General features: G+C 46.2%; 2 protein-coding genes across 3 annotated transcripts; one reads left to right on the plus strand and one right to left on the minus strand.

Moving 5' to 3' along the window:
- Nucleotides 1-296: 296 nt before the first annotated feature.
- On the plus strand, nucleotides 297-15473 carry so (sine oculis). Of its 2 annotated transcripts, none has more exons than XM_015183641.2 (7): nucleotides 297-1048; nucleotides 5067-5628; nucleotides 5721-5931; nucleotides 6055-6182; nucleotides 6446-6550; nucleotides 6809-6864; nucleotides 14361-15473. In XM_015183641.2, exons 2-7 carry the CDS (start codon nucleotides 5254-5256, stop codon nucleotides 14779-14781), a joined length of 1296 nt encoding a protein of 431 aa, XP_015039127.2. In that variant the 5' UTR covers nucleotides 297-1048; nucleotides 5067-5253; the 3' UTR covers nucleotides 14782-15473. The 2 variants fall into 2 exon arrangements, with proteins under 2 accessions (XP_015039127.2, XP_001360212.3); XM_001360175.4 differs by lacking the exon at nucleotides 297-1048 and adding an exon at nucleotides 3069-3218.
- Nucleotides 8870-9565, minus strand: LOC6898113 (uncharacterized). Its single transcript, XM_002138157.3, has 2 exons — nucleotides 9412-9565; nucleotides 8870-9345 (listed from the first exon to the last, which is right to left on the minus strand). Exons 1-2 carry the CDS (start codon nucleotides 9487-9489, stop codon nucleotides 8941-8943), a joined length of 483 nt encoding a protein of 160 aa, XP_002138193.2. The 5' UTR covers nucleotides 9490-9565; the 3' UTR covers nucleotides 8870-8940.
- Nucleotides 15474-15993: the final 520 nt, after the last annotated feature.

The following is a 15993-nucleotide window of genomic DNA, read 5'->3' on the forward strand; positions in this document are numbered from 1 at the left end:
AAATAAAAAAAATCCCATGAATAATATTATATTAATATTATCAAGCATCAAGCATATGTTCTAAAATATGAAAAGAGGCTACATCAGCTGTTGCTTTGTACTCCACATATGTATTTCCGTACATTTATCATCATTCCTTGCCTCCAGTGTAGGGTACTCTCTCCCTCAGTTGGCGAGTATCTGTGTGCGTTCACCCCCTTAAAGCGAAGATACATTTACATTGACCGTCTCGCTCGCGCACACCAATACCAATGTCGGCGGCACCAACCAGATTTGTTGGCCATTGCATTTGGTCTTTTCCAATTTTTGCCTTCAGTTTTCCTCTTGCGCTGCTTCGCTGCGGTTCGTTCGCTCGTCGTACCGCTGCTCCACGTTTCACGTCGTCCACGTCGCACGCGCAACTTCGATCCGGATACGGATCCGGCGGCCTTTCGCTCGACTCGCGCAAAAATATCTGCGCCAAATGTTCAATGAATGAATTTAAAAATGAAATTAAATGCAACAAATTAACGCACACGAAACGACAACAAAATAAAGATAAATTAATCTAATCAATCTGCTGGCGGCCATCTTTTTGCTGGCACTGTTTCAGTGTCGCACTTGCTGTGTGGTGATAGTCGGGCACGGCAATTAGTCCGAGTCCGGGTCCGAGTGACGGCCCATTTCGAGGAAGGAACCGAAAACGTTCCACGAGAAGAGAAAATAATTCGCAACACGTGTTGGTTGACACAGTGCGTATGAAAGATGTGTGGCCCTGCCCTGCATAAGTGAGCGGCAGTGCTGTGTGAGTGGCGCCGGTGGTGCTAGCAAATGAGTTAATACTCCTATCTGTGTGAAAGTGTGTGTGTGTGATAGTGCCTGGCACATGGCCCCCCCGCGGAAAGTTGGATGAAAATAAAAAGCCAAGTTCCAAAACATCACCTTTTGTTTGGATACATCGAAGCGGAATCGGAATCTGATTCGGATTCGAAGAGTCCCAGTGTAACAAAAGCACAAAACTAAAGCAAAAGAGAAACACGGATATCAACCATAAATAATCAAACTACAGGTGAGTCACAGATTGGGTTTCGTTAGGAATCGAACTTGCCGACGGCAGACCAAAGCTAACGTCACAGTAGCTGGCGAGTTAGCCATAGTTTCCAGTCCGTACCATCCCCAGGATGGTCTTTAAACAAAGCTGAAATATAAATAGCTGATAGCTGATCTACACAGGTGCTTTCAACTACTGAAGCTTTCGATTGTAAATGGTACAATCGATGACATTCGAAACCGTTCATTTTTTAACAAAACCAAACACAACATTGTATATGCGCACTATATCCGCAGACTGAGCACAGATCCAACCATCTATAGGGCTGATCCATGCTCGTGAAAAGTGTAAATAGCAGATACTGAACCGCTGATCTGGGAAGTATTTCCATTCTAATGGATCGATCTATCATTGCAATCGATTCACAACTTGTATGACTAGGCATCCATCTCCCAATTGGGGTTAGTGTGAAGGGGAAATCGATTCCGAATTTGATGCAATTCGCTTTTGGCGGACTCTGGCATTGGCGGATTCCAAATTGCCATTCCATTGCCTTCAAGAACGCAGCTACTTGAGAACACACTACTTGATGCACTTGAGAGCCGCCAACGAAATAAATATTTCAGTGCAGTGCACGGTAGAACAGAATTCGTGTTTAGAAATGTAATTGCTTACACAGAAAATGCTGGAGGTTGATCTCTCCGGCTAAGCAGTTGAGTGGGCGTGTTGCCTCAGGTTGCCTAAGGTTGCCTTTACCCCGAAAATTGGATACACGTATACTCACTATTCTACAGTCAAATTTGTTAATTAGAGGAAAAGTAGGCACCGAAGTGAAGGAAAAACAATTTCCAGTTGTCATTCAATCATCACTGAAGAACCGCTTCGCACGAGCATCATCTCTGGTAGTCTTGTAGCCATCGGATACATTTGTTCCGCTGGGCGTGTTTATTTATAAAGCAGTTTCGCTTCATCATGCAAATTCGCTTTGGGACTAGAAATATGAACAAAATTATTAACTAATCGAGAGGTTTTTCGGGGCTCTTGCCAAGATGCTACTTTCTTGAGAAAGTTTCGGATGAGTGGGCGGGGACCAGTTCCATCCGCCCGTCTGAGCATGCAAATTGCTGGTATAAATAGGAAATTCTTTATGGGATTGGAGCCGTTTAAATGAATTGGCCAGCGCGTGTTTGTCGTCGGGAGTCGCGATGATTAATGGGGTGCGGAGATGGGAGCAGATGTTTTTCAATTATATTATCTGTGAGACGTGTGATATGATGATGTTACCAGAGACTTTTCGGCAAGATACCATCTCCATCTCCGAACCATCAATGGTCTCACAAAGTTGCCAAATTGACAAATTAACGCATTCCTCTCGCCAAGATTCGGATTCGCCCAGAACAGATGCAGATACGCAATCGTAGCGATCTGGCTTTGATCATTTTACGCACTGCCGTATAGAATCCGTCGTAATTTGGCATGAGGCAGTGGGGTCTGTGCATACGTTTTAAAAATTGCATTTGGGTTTCATTCAAAACTTTGGCAAATGTAGCGCGAAACTGCGACAGGGAGGGAGCGAGCGGTGCAGCGGGAGATGCAGCTTTAAAGATACACACGGGAATGTACATCTGCGTATGCAACCCATTAAATTGACAAATTTCATTCATTACGTTGGGTTCTATTTGATTTCTGAGTGGCTACGCTACCGTGTCTACCGTGGGGTGACAATTAAGCAGACATTGCTATAAATACAGTTGTATCTGGCAGATAACAGTTGCTTACTAAGCCAGCCAACGCCAGTGAGCAGTGTTTCGCCATTCCGGGAATCGGTGGTGTGCCCAACAGGTTGGCACCGTCCGTCACAGTAGTCTCCAGGCGATTACATTTTATAAACACAGACATCGGCCCAGATGATTTCAAATACTCGTATAGCTGCAAAACCAAAACAGTCGCCCTCTCTGGATTGCACCGCCTGCACCATTTGCACGACCACTCGATGTCTATTCCACAGCCAAGGTTGTCCCTCCAAACAGTTCCCCATCAGAGCTCAGAGTGGGAGCAGAGCAGAAAGGAATGCACCAGAGATAAGGGGCAGAAGTTATTGGGAAGATGCACCTTCTTTGTTGCTCAAAACTATCTACAAATCATCGCCTCAAAAGGGAAAATCACAGCAGAATACAACAGTTTTATTGTAAGTCGACTTTAATCACAAACTAATTAGGCAAACGCCGCAGCAGCGCCAGCGGCAGCATCCACAACAATTCAATTTGATTACCAACCCAATAGAATGCCATTCGAGTAGATACGCGTGCGCGCGTATGCGTATGCAAGTGTGCGCATCCACAGATACAGATGGGAGGAGAGGTGTCTGCTTTCAGTTTCGTGCTGAGACAGTCAGTTCCCCCGCAAGCAGACAGTCTAGGTCCAGCCGCACAATAACACTCAAATTAAAATCTTATAAAAGTCAAACTTAACAGCAGAGCAAACAGAAAACAGAAGAACCGAAATCCGATAGATACTCGTGGACAGATAGCAGAACGTAGGAAATAAATAACGAAATTTGTAAAATAAATTAAATTAATTTTATTCAAATGCCACAAAAGTCAGGCGGTCAGGCAGCCAGACGAGACCCTCACTCGATAAGAAATCTCCCGCTTACATGTTGGACGAGAAATGCAGCTGGATATAAGATAGAGTATCTATGAGGTGGCTTCTGCTGCTGCTGTGGTGTAACGGTATAAAGCTATCAATTTGGGATACTATCTTTCAGCTACCATTTAAGGCTGTTAGTGTGTCATCCTACTGTTGCCTTTGCAGTCATGTATCCATGGGATGCAATCTACCACATGTGTGCGATCCTATAGATTGAAAATTTATCGCGTATTTCGTTTCACTTTCGCATTCTGCTTGTTTACTTGCGTCAAACATGAAACAAGCCAAAGAACCGAAAGAAACAAGAAGATATCGAAAAAGAAAGAGAATCCAATTCGAACGAGAGAAAGAAATCTATGGAGAAGGACTGGCTGGCTGCTGGCTGCAAGCTACTGGCGGGGGGGATCTCACTAGGCCGATGACTCAAGAGCATATCCAACTTGGCGTTGGTATTTTTGTTACAGCAGCCAAAACGAAATCTCTTCTCTATTTTCTTGTTTTGTATACATATAATCTGCCCCGCATACACACGAGAACTGAAAACAGATCCAAGAATATCTCGACTCTCACACATACTCGTACCGTAGAGGTGTGTGTGTGTGGCTATCTGTGAGTCGGAGGGCACACGGGGAATATGTATCTATATCTACAAGTGTATCTAGCCGAGCCAGAGATCGATTGCATATATCAAAGTTACTATAAAATATAGCCAGAGATATTCTATCTGGGGGATACACTTGCCTCTCTCCCGCTCTCTTTCCCTCTTTCTCCTTGTGTGTGTAAGCAGAGACCAGCGACAGCGACGCCGTCGTTTGGTAATTTTAGAAATATTCTTAGAACTGAATACAGAAATCTGAAATCAGAGGAAAACCGAAAACCAAACCGAAACACCACGCGCCACATATGTATGCATATATTGTGTAAAAAGTTTATTTCTGTAAGAGATCTCTCGGCTAGGGTTAGATCAGGTTGAAGAGAGCCCCTGCCCATAGCCATGGCCAAACAATATTTCCGATATTCGAAAAAGTTTGGACCTATAATTGCACTCGGATTAGTTAATTTTATTTGACAACATGGGGTCGTGTTGAATCGGATCCGATCGGATCGGATCTGATCGGATCGGATCGAAGAATTGTTTTGTTTTCAGTTTTTGAATTTCCAAATGGTTTATGAATATGGAGGCAGATCTATTGTTCAACATTTCCAAAATAATTTGCTAAGTTCAACAGTTTAATGTGTTTGCTTACACATCCAAAATAGCCATAAAAATATGAGAAATCGGTATGATAATTAGTTTGATAATTGTGTCGAAATTCTAATTTTGAATTGTTTGGGATATTGGTATAATCTAGTGATACATTACTGTCTCTCTATTCTATCTTTGCAGCGCTCAAATTACCAAAGAATCTAAAAAACTATAGTCGGATAAGCTATTGTTATCCCAGCTGGTCTGGCCTTGAACTTGTTCCCGTCGCAATTATTGCTAATTGAACGCACATAGAACGGACTCCCTGCTGCTGCCCCCACCACCCCCCATCTTCCCGCCCCTTCCCCAGCTCCGATTCCCGCCCAAAATGCTTCAACATCCTGCCACAGATTTCTACGATCTGGCCGCGGCTAATGCGGCCGCTGTCCTCACCGCCCGCCACACACCCCCCTACAGCCCCACAGGCCTGAGTGGCTCGGTGGCGCTCCTCAACAACAACAACAACAACAACAACAACAACAACAACAACAGCAGCAGCACCGGCAACAGCAATAACAACAACAATAACAATCTGGACATCATGACGCACAATGGAGTGGTAGTGGGCGGCGGCGTAGGCACCGGTGGACTGCACCTAACGGGTGGCAGCAATGGGGGAGTGACGGGAGGTGGTGCCTCCGGCGGAAGGGAGAACCTGCCGAGCTTCGGCTTCACCCAGGAGCAGGTGGCCTGCGTCTGCGAGGTGAGTTCAGTTTCAGAATTGAGTCTGGAGAATCCCAGTCCTGCTTCGATACTGCATCGATCTAATCCGACACAATCCATTCGCTGCCGCAGGTCCTGCAGCAGGCCGGCAACATCGAAAGACTGGGCCGCTTCCTCTGGTCGCTGCCACAATGTGATAAGCTGCAGCTGAACGAGTCCGTGCTGAAGGCCAAGGCGGTCGTTGCATTCCATCGCGGCCAGTACAAGGAGCTGTATCGCCTGCTCGAGCATCATCACTTCTCGGCCCAAAATCACGCCAAGCTCCAGGCCCTGTGGTTGAAAGGTGAGCCTCCAACTGCAGACCCCATGACTGCCGCCATGGGCATGTGTGCTGCTCCTGCTCCTGCCTGCTCCTTGCTTAACCCCAAAGCTCTACAAAATCGAAATTCTTTCTCTCCGGTTGTAGCGCATTATGTGGAAGCCGAAAAACTGCGCGGAAGACCCTTGGGTGCTGTTGGCAAATATCGGGTTCGTCGCAAATTTCCATTGCCCCGCACCATCTGGGATGGCGAGGAGACGAGCTACTGTTTTAAGGTGAGTCTCGACTCCACAACATTTCATTTTAATTGTGGCAGTGGCATTGGCAAGACAAGGCCAGGGCTCGGCTCTGACCAAAAAGAAATCGTAGAAATGTCTGCACGCCTGTCTGATTCCATTCGATGAGATGGGGTTGGGTTGGGTCGGGTTGATCCTGCAGGGTTAACGCCTTCTGTTTATTCGGGGTATATCCTTCCTGTGCAGGCTTTCAATTGATTAAATCTGATTTATCTACATAATTATGCTTCTCCCTTCTTTAGGAGAAATCCCGCTCCGTACTGAGAGACTGGTACTCGCACAATCCATATCCATCGCCCCGGGAGAAACGCGATCTGGCCGAGGCCACCGGGCTGACCACCACGCAGGTGAGTCAATCCCCCCGATGTTGGCTGATGGCTGCCAAGAGCCGATGGCCGAAGAGAGGAGCTGCAAAATGAAACCAAATGTCAAACGCGTCTCTTGACAAATTTCAATTGCAATTCCTCACAGATGCCCCATCCTCATCCTCCACATGTTAATTGCATCTCATTAATCATGTCACAAACTGTGGATATTTGGCGAAACATTGTGCAAATGGTATTTCTAAAAGTGCTCTCTATGCTGTTTATTTTCATGCTTTACAGGTTTCCAATTGGTTCAAGAATCGACGACAAAGAGATCGAGCCGCCGAGCATAAAGAGTGAGTTTTCCTATACTACCAATATACATATGTAGGTACATACATATATTGTATGTACATATGTATGTATATCTGTTCTATTACCATATTGGATTATTAGCTGAACCGTGCCATGTGTTAAATGAATCTCTCAGGGGCCTTCTTTGAAGTTTGTGTCCTTCCTCAAAGACATTTATCTGGCGGTTAGTCAGCTCAAAAGCAGATCTCTATATCAGTATTCATGGGTATATCAGTGATATGTGTATATAATATATTGTATACCTAGTGTACAGATATATGTACGATTGTTTATGTTTCATTTAAAATGTTGCGAGCAAGTGTCAGCACAACAAAAATACAGATTATATATTAATTTGCATTTAAATTTTCAATTACAAAACCTGGCGACATTTACTTCCAAGGTCATTGAGTGGGTGGGGGGCGGGTTCTGTTCTGGCTAATTAGTGCCAAGGACAAGAGCCAAAACTGGCACACGCTGCGGCGGGGATGGATACAAAACGATCAAAGATTCGAATGAAAGAGTCGCTGACAAAGTCATTAACATGTTGTTCCAAATTCCAAAATACTTATTCCCATGTATTGTATTTGTATTTGTATTATTTTTATTTGATTTGTGGATGTTTACTTTCGGGTATGGGCAGACGCAGACGTACCTTTGGCATACGTACATACATATGTGTGGCAGGCCTCGTCACTAATCAAAATCTCTAGTCCTTTCCCCGTCCTTTGCCCTTCCTTTCCCCTTCCTTTCGTCGTCCTCGCCCTTGGAACATCTGCATTTCCGCTTAAGCAAATAGTCGCCTTTGCGAGCAGTTCCAAACTCTTTTCGGAGTTTCTCTTCCTCTAGGAGAGAGGGAGTGCCGGTGGCGGAGATCCCTGGCTGCTGATAGGAAACATTAACATTCTCTCAAATATTAAACATCCTCTCTGGCCAGCATCCTTTTGTTTGTCCTGCTCCTGCTACGATCCTGCTGCTGCTGTTGCTGCTGTTAGAAGTCATGTGAAGTGCAAACAGTAGAGAGAATTTCGAATGGATATGTGAAGTGGCCGCGTTGTCTCCTCGTCTGTCTCCCCTGCGGCTGTTTTTCCAACTATTATTAGTTAGCAAATTCCCAGAGACTTTCCCCAGGATACTAGTAGTTCCATTATGCTAAATGGTATATCACTTACGGCTGCTCCTCGCTGACGGGCAGGCGGCAGGAGCGGAGCGCGGAGCGAGAAATTGTCGTAATCAAAATGAAAATAAAATAAAAGAAAACGTAAGGCTGCAAAATATTATAAATTGGATGCCGTGGCAACCGCAATGCACTCATACATGGGCAGTGCACAAAAGTATCTCACAGATACAAATTCACTCCCTGCGATAGTTCGTCGCTGCGTATCTCCATCGCTGCCGCCGTTGTTGCCGCTGCTGCTGCTTCTGCTGCTGTTGCTGTTGCTGTTGTTGCTGGTAACTTGATATATGTTTATGGCTGTTGCCTCGATGAGCAACTCGCTGTGCTGCTACTTTAACTTTTTTCCATATTGTTTTTTCCTCATCATCATCCTCCTCTTCGCCACTTCTCCTCCTTTTCTTTTTTTTGCATGTGCACTCGCTCCGTGTGTGTGTGTGTGTGTGTGTGTGTGTGTGTGTGTGCTTGTGCTTGTGCTTGTCTGTATCTATGTGCCATGCAGCTTTGTGGCAGTCAGCAAACCACAACGGCGCCAAATCTGAATCTAAAGCGGCACTTTGAACAGGCCAACAACTGGCAAAGTGGTTATTGTTTAAATAGGCACCACCTTGGAATAGGTATAGAACAGAGTCCCTCTCTAGGTAGATGGAGTACATAGATATATATATTTATGTCTGTGTATATGTATGTAAGTATGGCCTTTGAATAGATGATTGAATGCAAGCAATGCCAATGTCAAGGGGCAAGTGCAACCCCAGACGATTGCCGTCTCCTCTCTCTCTAAGAACGGATCCAGAATACAGATTATACGAGCACTGAGACAGCGAAAAGAATTTATAGTACGAGTGCGATACGTTTATTAAACTTTAGCCACATCAGAGTTTGGAGAAATCAAAGCGTATACTCAGGCGTAGACGAACAAAAGAGCCATTCGGATATAGTCCACTGTCGAGGATATGACTGCTATAATCACGTGATACCTGTCGAAGCACATGGTTGCGTACAACTGATGCTTCTTGTTGGTCACCTCGAAGCTCCAGAGCTTGGACAGACCGCCAAGGAGATCCCAGTTCTCACCAAAGTGGAACCAAGAGTGCCGCTCGCTCACGTACTGGAAGATGCCGAAGTAGACGAGTACGACAATTAACTGAAAAATTAACGGCATAAGAATGAGGAAGCCCAGGAGGAAGGTATATGCAATCTTCAGCATCGTGGGGAAGGGTAGCGGCTGCATCCAGACATCCTGGAGATGATCCACCAACGGCTGCATATAGTACACCAGGCGCGCTATCTTCGAGGTTTTCTTCCACTGCGGATTGAATGCGGGGATTCAGAGATTGAGCGGAGACCTACTGTACCTACTGGTCGGACATACTATTTTACGTTTGTGCAGCGGCTTTTTCCAGGTCTTGTGCATGTTCCTACTTTCGAACTGGCAATTTTCCAGACCCATCTATCAGGCTAACTAATTTTGAACTGATAAATGTTCTTGTTATACTCGTAATAGCTTTTTTGACACTTCAGCCCCCAACAATATCGGGTTGCTTTTCTATTTTTTTGCTTTGGGCGTCCAAAAACCATTCAAAATATTTGAAATTAACTCAAAAAAAAAAGCCATTAATTTAATTCATTTCATTACTGACATTCGATATTTTCTAATTTACATATTTGAGCCATGTTTTCAATTTTTCTCAAATTAATCGAAAAGAAAACTTCACATAACGTTCTCTATGGGAATCTTGCGAATCTTTCATCTCGATTTGATTGATCCGATTTTGCCGTAACAGCAGTTTCTAGGAGAATTTCCTTCCCTTCCCTTCTCTGCCTTCCAGACACAGTCTGGTCCCAAGCCAAGTCCTGTCCTGCTCAGACAACAGCAGCCAGAGCAACCATCATACTATACTTATTCATACACTACCGAAGCGACCCAGTCCGAGTTCCACTTCCAGTTTCAGTTCCAGTCCCAAGTCCCATCCCATTCCCCTTCCCTCTTCTTCGGTATGTGTTTTTCTCTCCTCGTCGTCGTCGTCGTCATCATTTTGCGTTCGTCGAATGCCACGGTTGGCTGGAGGGTAGCTGGGCAGGGTATCAGGTTACCACAAAATGTGCGTGTGTTCTTTATTCGTTCGCCCTGCCATTCCCCCCCCCCCTCCCCACCGTCTCCCTTCCATCCATCTGCTGTCTCCAGCGCGTTATTCATTTTTATTCGTTTTATTGTACATTCTGTTTTATTATTATGTATTTTGCGCTTTTGCCCGTCTCTTTCCTCTCCTCTCCACTCCTCTCTCCATTCTCTCGTCTTGATTCGCTTTTGTGTACTGTTTTCGTTCCCCTGCTCTTTCGCTCTCTCTTTCTCTTTGGCTCGCATCCCTCTGCCATCCCTTTCTTTGAGTACTCTGATGGCGTTGATAATGATGTCGTTGGTGATGATGGCCCCAGAGTCCATGGATTGGAGGCGCTTGGGGGCATACCATCCCACACTCCTTTGCTGGTGTGGGGGGGGGTGTGCTGTGGGTGTTCGTCAAGTATCTGCACTCTCGCCTACAATTAGAGATCATCTTGACCTCTGCAAGGGGCTCGATATGGTTTCTCCAAGTGGACCGAACCTCTTGGTGCTTCCATCAAACTCTCTAAGCTGCTTAAAGTTCTCCCAAGTCGTGAGGATTACATAAAAGTTTGGTTAGGCACCGCGGGGGGCAGAAGCAGTTACAGCTGGAGCTGTAGCGTCCACCGCGGATGGTATCGCCTCGGGCAGGGCAGGGCAGGGCAGAGCAATTAAAAGACAACAAAATTATTAAAAAACTGTCAAAACAATCCACAGCCAGCATAAAATGCGCCACACGCCACACAACAAACATGGAATGGAACGTTTCCCGGACCGATAATAAAATATCTTATAACGATGACAGGGTTGCGTTGCGTTCCGCTGGAAGACCTCTGGTTAATCGTTAAGATCTTACATAGTTGTAGACAATGGCACAATGCTTAGGTAGACGCTGGCCTGGCTAGACAAAATCCCCAAACTCCAAGTCAGATCAAGGGTACCCTCTTCCTCTACCTCCTACTCCTTCTCGTTTTCGTTTTCGTTCCCGGGCTCTTTTGCATCTGCTGCATGGCCCCTGCTTTGGGGTCTCTGGAGTGTCAGAGAGTCGCCACGAGCATTAACAACAGCCACACACATGCGTAAATTAAATGATAATTTATGATCAACACCTTTTCAGATTCCACTTATGGATCGCTGTTCTCCGTTTAGTTGGGTGTCCTGCTGAGCACACGTCCCGAGATTTGTGTACCGATCGCGCAATGCGATAACTCAACCTGTTCGTTCACTTTCCAGCGATCTCCCGATCTTCCAGATCTCCCAGTTCTCCCGGATCTCCCTGTGCGCCGGGCTAGGGCTCCGAAACAGCGTTCATTTTGTGGCCTCCTCTCTGGTGTGTTTGTCTTTTTAGGATTTATTGGCTTATAATTTTTATTAGCAGTGGAATTCCTTGGAAGCCTTCCTTGGACCAGCCATCATCTACCATAACCATATGATTTTATTCTCTCTTTCTTCGTATCCCCCGTCTGCCCCATACCTTTGTTTCTGATTCAGCATCTCGTGTATTAGTTTTTGAGGAGACTGTGGTTAGACTTATAGTTCTATACTCCATTGCATAACGAAGTGAACCGAAACAAGAACAACTGTATTCACGTGACAAACACAGTCTCGTCTCTCTTCCTCACTGCTCCACTGAACCACTGTCTCCGCCCTGTTTCCAGTTCAACATAATCCGATCAAGCATTATTACCAAGCTAATGAATCTGCTTAAGACAGATTCCAACAGAAATGGCTTAAAACTACAAAAAATCAATTGAGCAAACAAGTTCAAAAATATTAATTCCCCATCAATGAGCACAGACCCAAAAACGAAAAAAAAATAATAAAAGAAAAGCCCGAAGAACCTTTTTAAGGTGGGAGGGGGGGGACCACACACAGAGAACGAGGCCCATAACCTGCTTCTTGATTTTGTTATAAACTTTATGTGACATTCCCTTTTTGTGGCGGGAATTGTCCTTGAGCTGCTTTGCCTCTGCCCCCCGTTCCCGATCGAGTGTGTGTGGAAAAATCGAACTGGAACATTTGGTTTATAAATGCAATCACTGGAAGGTATACTCACTCTATGAACGAAGGACAGCCCTGCTAAAGTAGAGGCTGTTCTCTTTCCGCTCGAGTGTAATTGTGTGTGTGTGTGTGTGTGTGCTGTTGTGTCTGTGAGGGGGCTTGGTAAGTGTTGCAGTGGTGCTCCAAGAGAGAACAGGGAAACGAGAGAGAACCAGAAACTATGAAATTCTGGTAATTCGATATCATTGTTTATATGCTGCTGCTCCTTCTTCTGCCTGCCATCGGCTTCTGCTGTCTTTTGTTTGCTCCCCACTTTGGCCCGTCGCCGTCGCCGTCCCCGCCCCCGTCCCGGCCCCTGCATGGGATAGATGGATGGAGGGGGGCGTTTGTGTTTTCCCATATTTGCGGGGTTCTATCGATTTTTGTTTAGAGCAGCGCTACTTTACGTCCACAACTGGAATTCGTTTGGTGAAGAAGTAAGAGGACTCCACCTCCACTCCTTCCTATTGTCCGACAAATGTCACATGTGCCGCCGAACACCCGGCCAAGTTCAAGTTCAAGCTCATGCCCCAAAAGAAACGAAAGACAATGATAATCGTCACGCTGTTGGTGGCACTGATCCTGATCCTGATCCTCCTCTCCTCTCCACTCCTCTGTCCCTCTGTGGATATAATCTACAATTACATGATTGCCGATATCATACAGCTGGGGCCCAGTGGAGCCCGCGCTGTATGTGGGCCCCTCCGTCGGAATCTGCAGCCGCCGCGGAGTCAGCAAATAAGTGGCCCCCCAAAGGGGGGCGCAGCAAAAAGATCGGTCCCTGTCCTCCGTCTCTGTCTGTTTGGGGCTGATCGCAAATTTGTCGAGTGTGCGCTTAAATGTTTTGCATTGCCATGGACGATGCGATGGCCGGTTGCTTGCTTGTTCCGATACTCTTGGACAGGACAGGATTTATTCGCTGCGTCAGTGGATTTGCAGCTAAATATGGTCCTTTCCTACTTCGAAGAAGGTTTAAGATGGTTCCGAAATGTTATATTCTCTATTCTCCAAGTCCTTAATCGAACTTTGGTCGATCTTCAATAAGTATCCCTTGATCGGTATATTAATCTTCCACAAGGGTATTCAAACTTTGTGGAGAAACTTCCATTCTCATTGCTGTCATCAATTTGTTGCTGTGCAAACTGGTTCCACGAGGCGGCTGCTGGCCCTGCAATTCGCGACAAGATTAACACTTTGCCGATGATGCCAGTGATATCCGCTGAAAGGCAATTGTTCGAGCTTTAATCATGCTATGGCTTGCTGGGTGGGGGTGTTAGGTGTTAGGTGTTAGCCATTAAAGTGTAATTTCAACAATTGTCAGAGGTCATCCCCCAAAGGGCGTCGCATCTAAAATTAACCCTAAAGTGCGGCAACTGCCACTCGAATGCCATTTACAGCCACATCAGTCACAAACAAATAATTCGAGTCAAGCTACTTAACTTTTGGGCCACAAGTGCCGTGCCACAGGCTGAAGGCGGGCGGGGGTGTGTGCAACATCCACATCCCCCAATCGAAAGTGACGTGACGCAGCTCAAATAACTGTAGCTGAAATCAGATGCCACGCAGCCGCCGAACGCTCTGGGGAATGCAATAATGATATGTCTCTCCCTCTCTCTCTCCCTCTATCCCTCTGCTCAGTCACTGTCTGGGGCAACACCTCAGGAAAACGAACATGAGACCATTTATAGAAATGAGAGAGAGGCAGACGATTTCCTTCCGGAAAATAATTTCAATTGCAATTGCTGTGCCTGCTCTGGTGCCCTGTCGTTTGTCATTTGTTTATAAATAAATTATGCACTCTGAATGCACTAGTGTGTGTTGGTGTGAGGGTGTGGGTGTGTTGACAGCAGTAAATTAGTTGCAACAATTGACACATTTTAATGTAAACGATGCTGACATTTCTGGGCATATCCCTGGTGGTTGAGCTGCTGTTGCACCAACGCTTCGTCATCTGTGCAAATAGGGCACTTCCAATTCAAGCGGAGTCCCCCATCGGGAAAGTAAGGCCAACGAGTGCTTCAATATTTCAATGAGCAAAAAAATGACATCAAATACCCATTGATATCCGAATGACCTTCGTGTGACAGCCAGTTTTACAGTTTTCGAACCACTGGAAGATAGTGGTCTCTAGTTATTGAAAGTGTATCCCCAGATGTTAATCCTTGCTATTTTCCTTGCAGCGGCTCCACGGACAAGCAACACTTGGACTCCTCCAGCGACTCGGAGATGGAGGGCAGCATGTTGCCCAGTCAAAGCGCACAACAACAACAACAGCAGCAGCAGCAGCAGTCACCCAACAACAACGGCCTGCATCAACAGCAACTGCAGCATGCTGCCACCGAACAGAGCCTGCAACATCACCCCCATCAGCAACACCATCCCGCCGCCACCGGGCCCACAAGCGTGGTCAGCAAGACAGGTCACAGTGGGGCAGGTGGTGGTGGCGGGGGCGGGGGCGGCGGCGGCGGCGGTGGCGCCGCAACAGCAACACAAATGCAAATGCCACCCCTCTCCGCTGCCGTTGCCTACTCCCACCTGCATAGTGTGATGGGCGCCATGCCCATGACCATGTACGACATGGGGGAGTATCAGCACTTATGATTCTAGTTGGAGGCGGCTGCTGCCGCTACCAGCGGGAGCGGAAGCGGAGGCGGGAAGGCAAGCGGAAACGAAAGCACGAGTCCGAGTGCCACCGCCAACAGCAGCAATGCCTACGGGTGGTCAATGTCAGTGCCGTCGGCGCACTATCAGCGCCAGCAGGATCTGTCGGAAAGCTTTTACTTCTGATTCGATCCGAACCGATCCTCGAGCGGAGCTGGGCGGAACCTTAGCAATATTTAGAGAGCGCATTGTCGTAGCAACAAATTCTATTTAATCGTTAGACACAGCAACACTTTCTGCATAAGCTAGCATTTTTCTGCAATCAATGGAAAGAGAGAGATACGGAGATATACAGAAAGAGGGGGAGGGAGAGGGAGAAAAAAGGCACCACGCTGCAGCACAAGCTTTTGGCAACCCAAAAAAACCTAGAGAGAAAACTTGCAAGAAAACTGCATCGATCTGTGTAAATAGCTAGGCTAGGTTTTAGTTTTAGAGCGGTTGGAGGCGGAGGCAGGTACAACCGAAATGCAAATCAAATCGAAATGTGCAAACAATTATACATATACGACTATTATATATTATTATATACATCTGTATCTACTTAATGCATAAATTATACACTTTTAATTGTAGCCTTTAGTAATCATATTTTTGTTAACAATAAATTCTATTAAATTATTTTCAAATGATTGTCAAAATCAAAGAGTTTTGCCTGTTCCCACGCCTACATATACCGATATTATGTACCTATGTATGTATGTATGTTACCTATAGTATGCGCGCATTACCCACACTGACCACAACAACGAGAGCCGGTCGAGCCGGCTTAATCCACGGCGACAGGTAAGCCAGCTAATGCTAATGGCCATGTCTAATGGGCGTCGTCGGCGCGTGCGTTCCTCTTACACGCGACGCGACCTCTTCCTCTTACAGATCTTGCTCATCGCAGCACGTCCCATGTAATGAGTCTCTTCGTAAAGTTTGAACAGCACTTGGCAACGACAGGACTGTCGGGGGCGGCGCTTGGCAACCGAACCGTGTCGGTGGGCAGGGGTGTCCGGGTGTCTATGTCTGGTTGTGGGGGTGGATGCTGTCTGACTGGTTGATTTGTTTATTGATACTGTACTTACATATTGCAGACGTCGTCGCTTCCAGCCAAAGCCTTCCCAACATCGGCCTTGCCCAAACCCGTACCCCCTAGTATCGTTGCCA

This window comes from Drosophila pseudoobscura, chromosome 3, assembly GCF_009870125.1.
Source record: "Drosophila pseudoobscura strain MV-25-SWS-2005 chromosome 3, UCI_Dpse_MV25, whole genome shotgun sequence".
NCBI classification, from domain to species: Eukaryota; Metazoa; Arthropoda; class Insecta; order Diptera; family Drosophilidae; genus Drosophila; species Drosophila pseudoobscura.

Excerpts from the sequence above, each read along its gene's own strand:
- so (XM_015183641.2), top strand. The coding sequence starts at position 5,254 with ATGCTTCAACATCCTGCCACAGATTTCTACGATCTGGCCGCGGCTAAT. Across the intron at positions 5,932-6,054 it reads CCAGGCCCTGTGGTTGAAAG|CGCATTATGTGGAAGCCGAA; the intron begins GTGAGCCTCCAA and ends CTCCGGTTGTAG. Across the intron at positions 6,183-6,445 it reads AGACGAGCTACTGTTTTAAG|GAGAAATCCCGCTCCGTACT; the intron begins GTGAGTCTCGAC and ends TCCCTTCTTTAG.
- LOC6898113 (XM_002138157.3), bottom strand. The coding sequence starts at position 9,489 with ATGGGTCTGGAAAATTGCCAGTTCGAAAGTAGGAACATGCACAAGACC. Across the intron at positions 9,346-9,411 it reads CGCTGCACAAACGTAAAATA|TGGAAGAAAACCTCGAAGAT; the intron begins GTATGTCCGACC and ends TTCAATCCGCAG.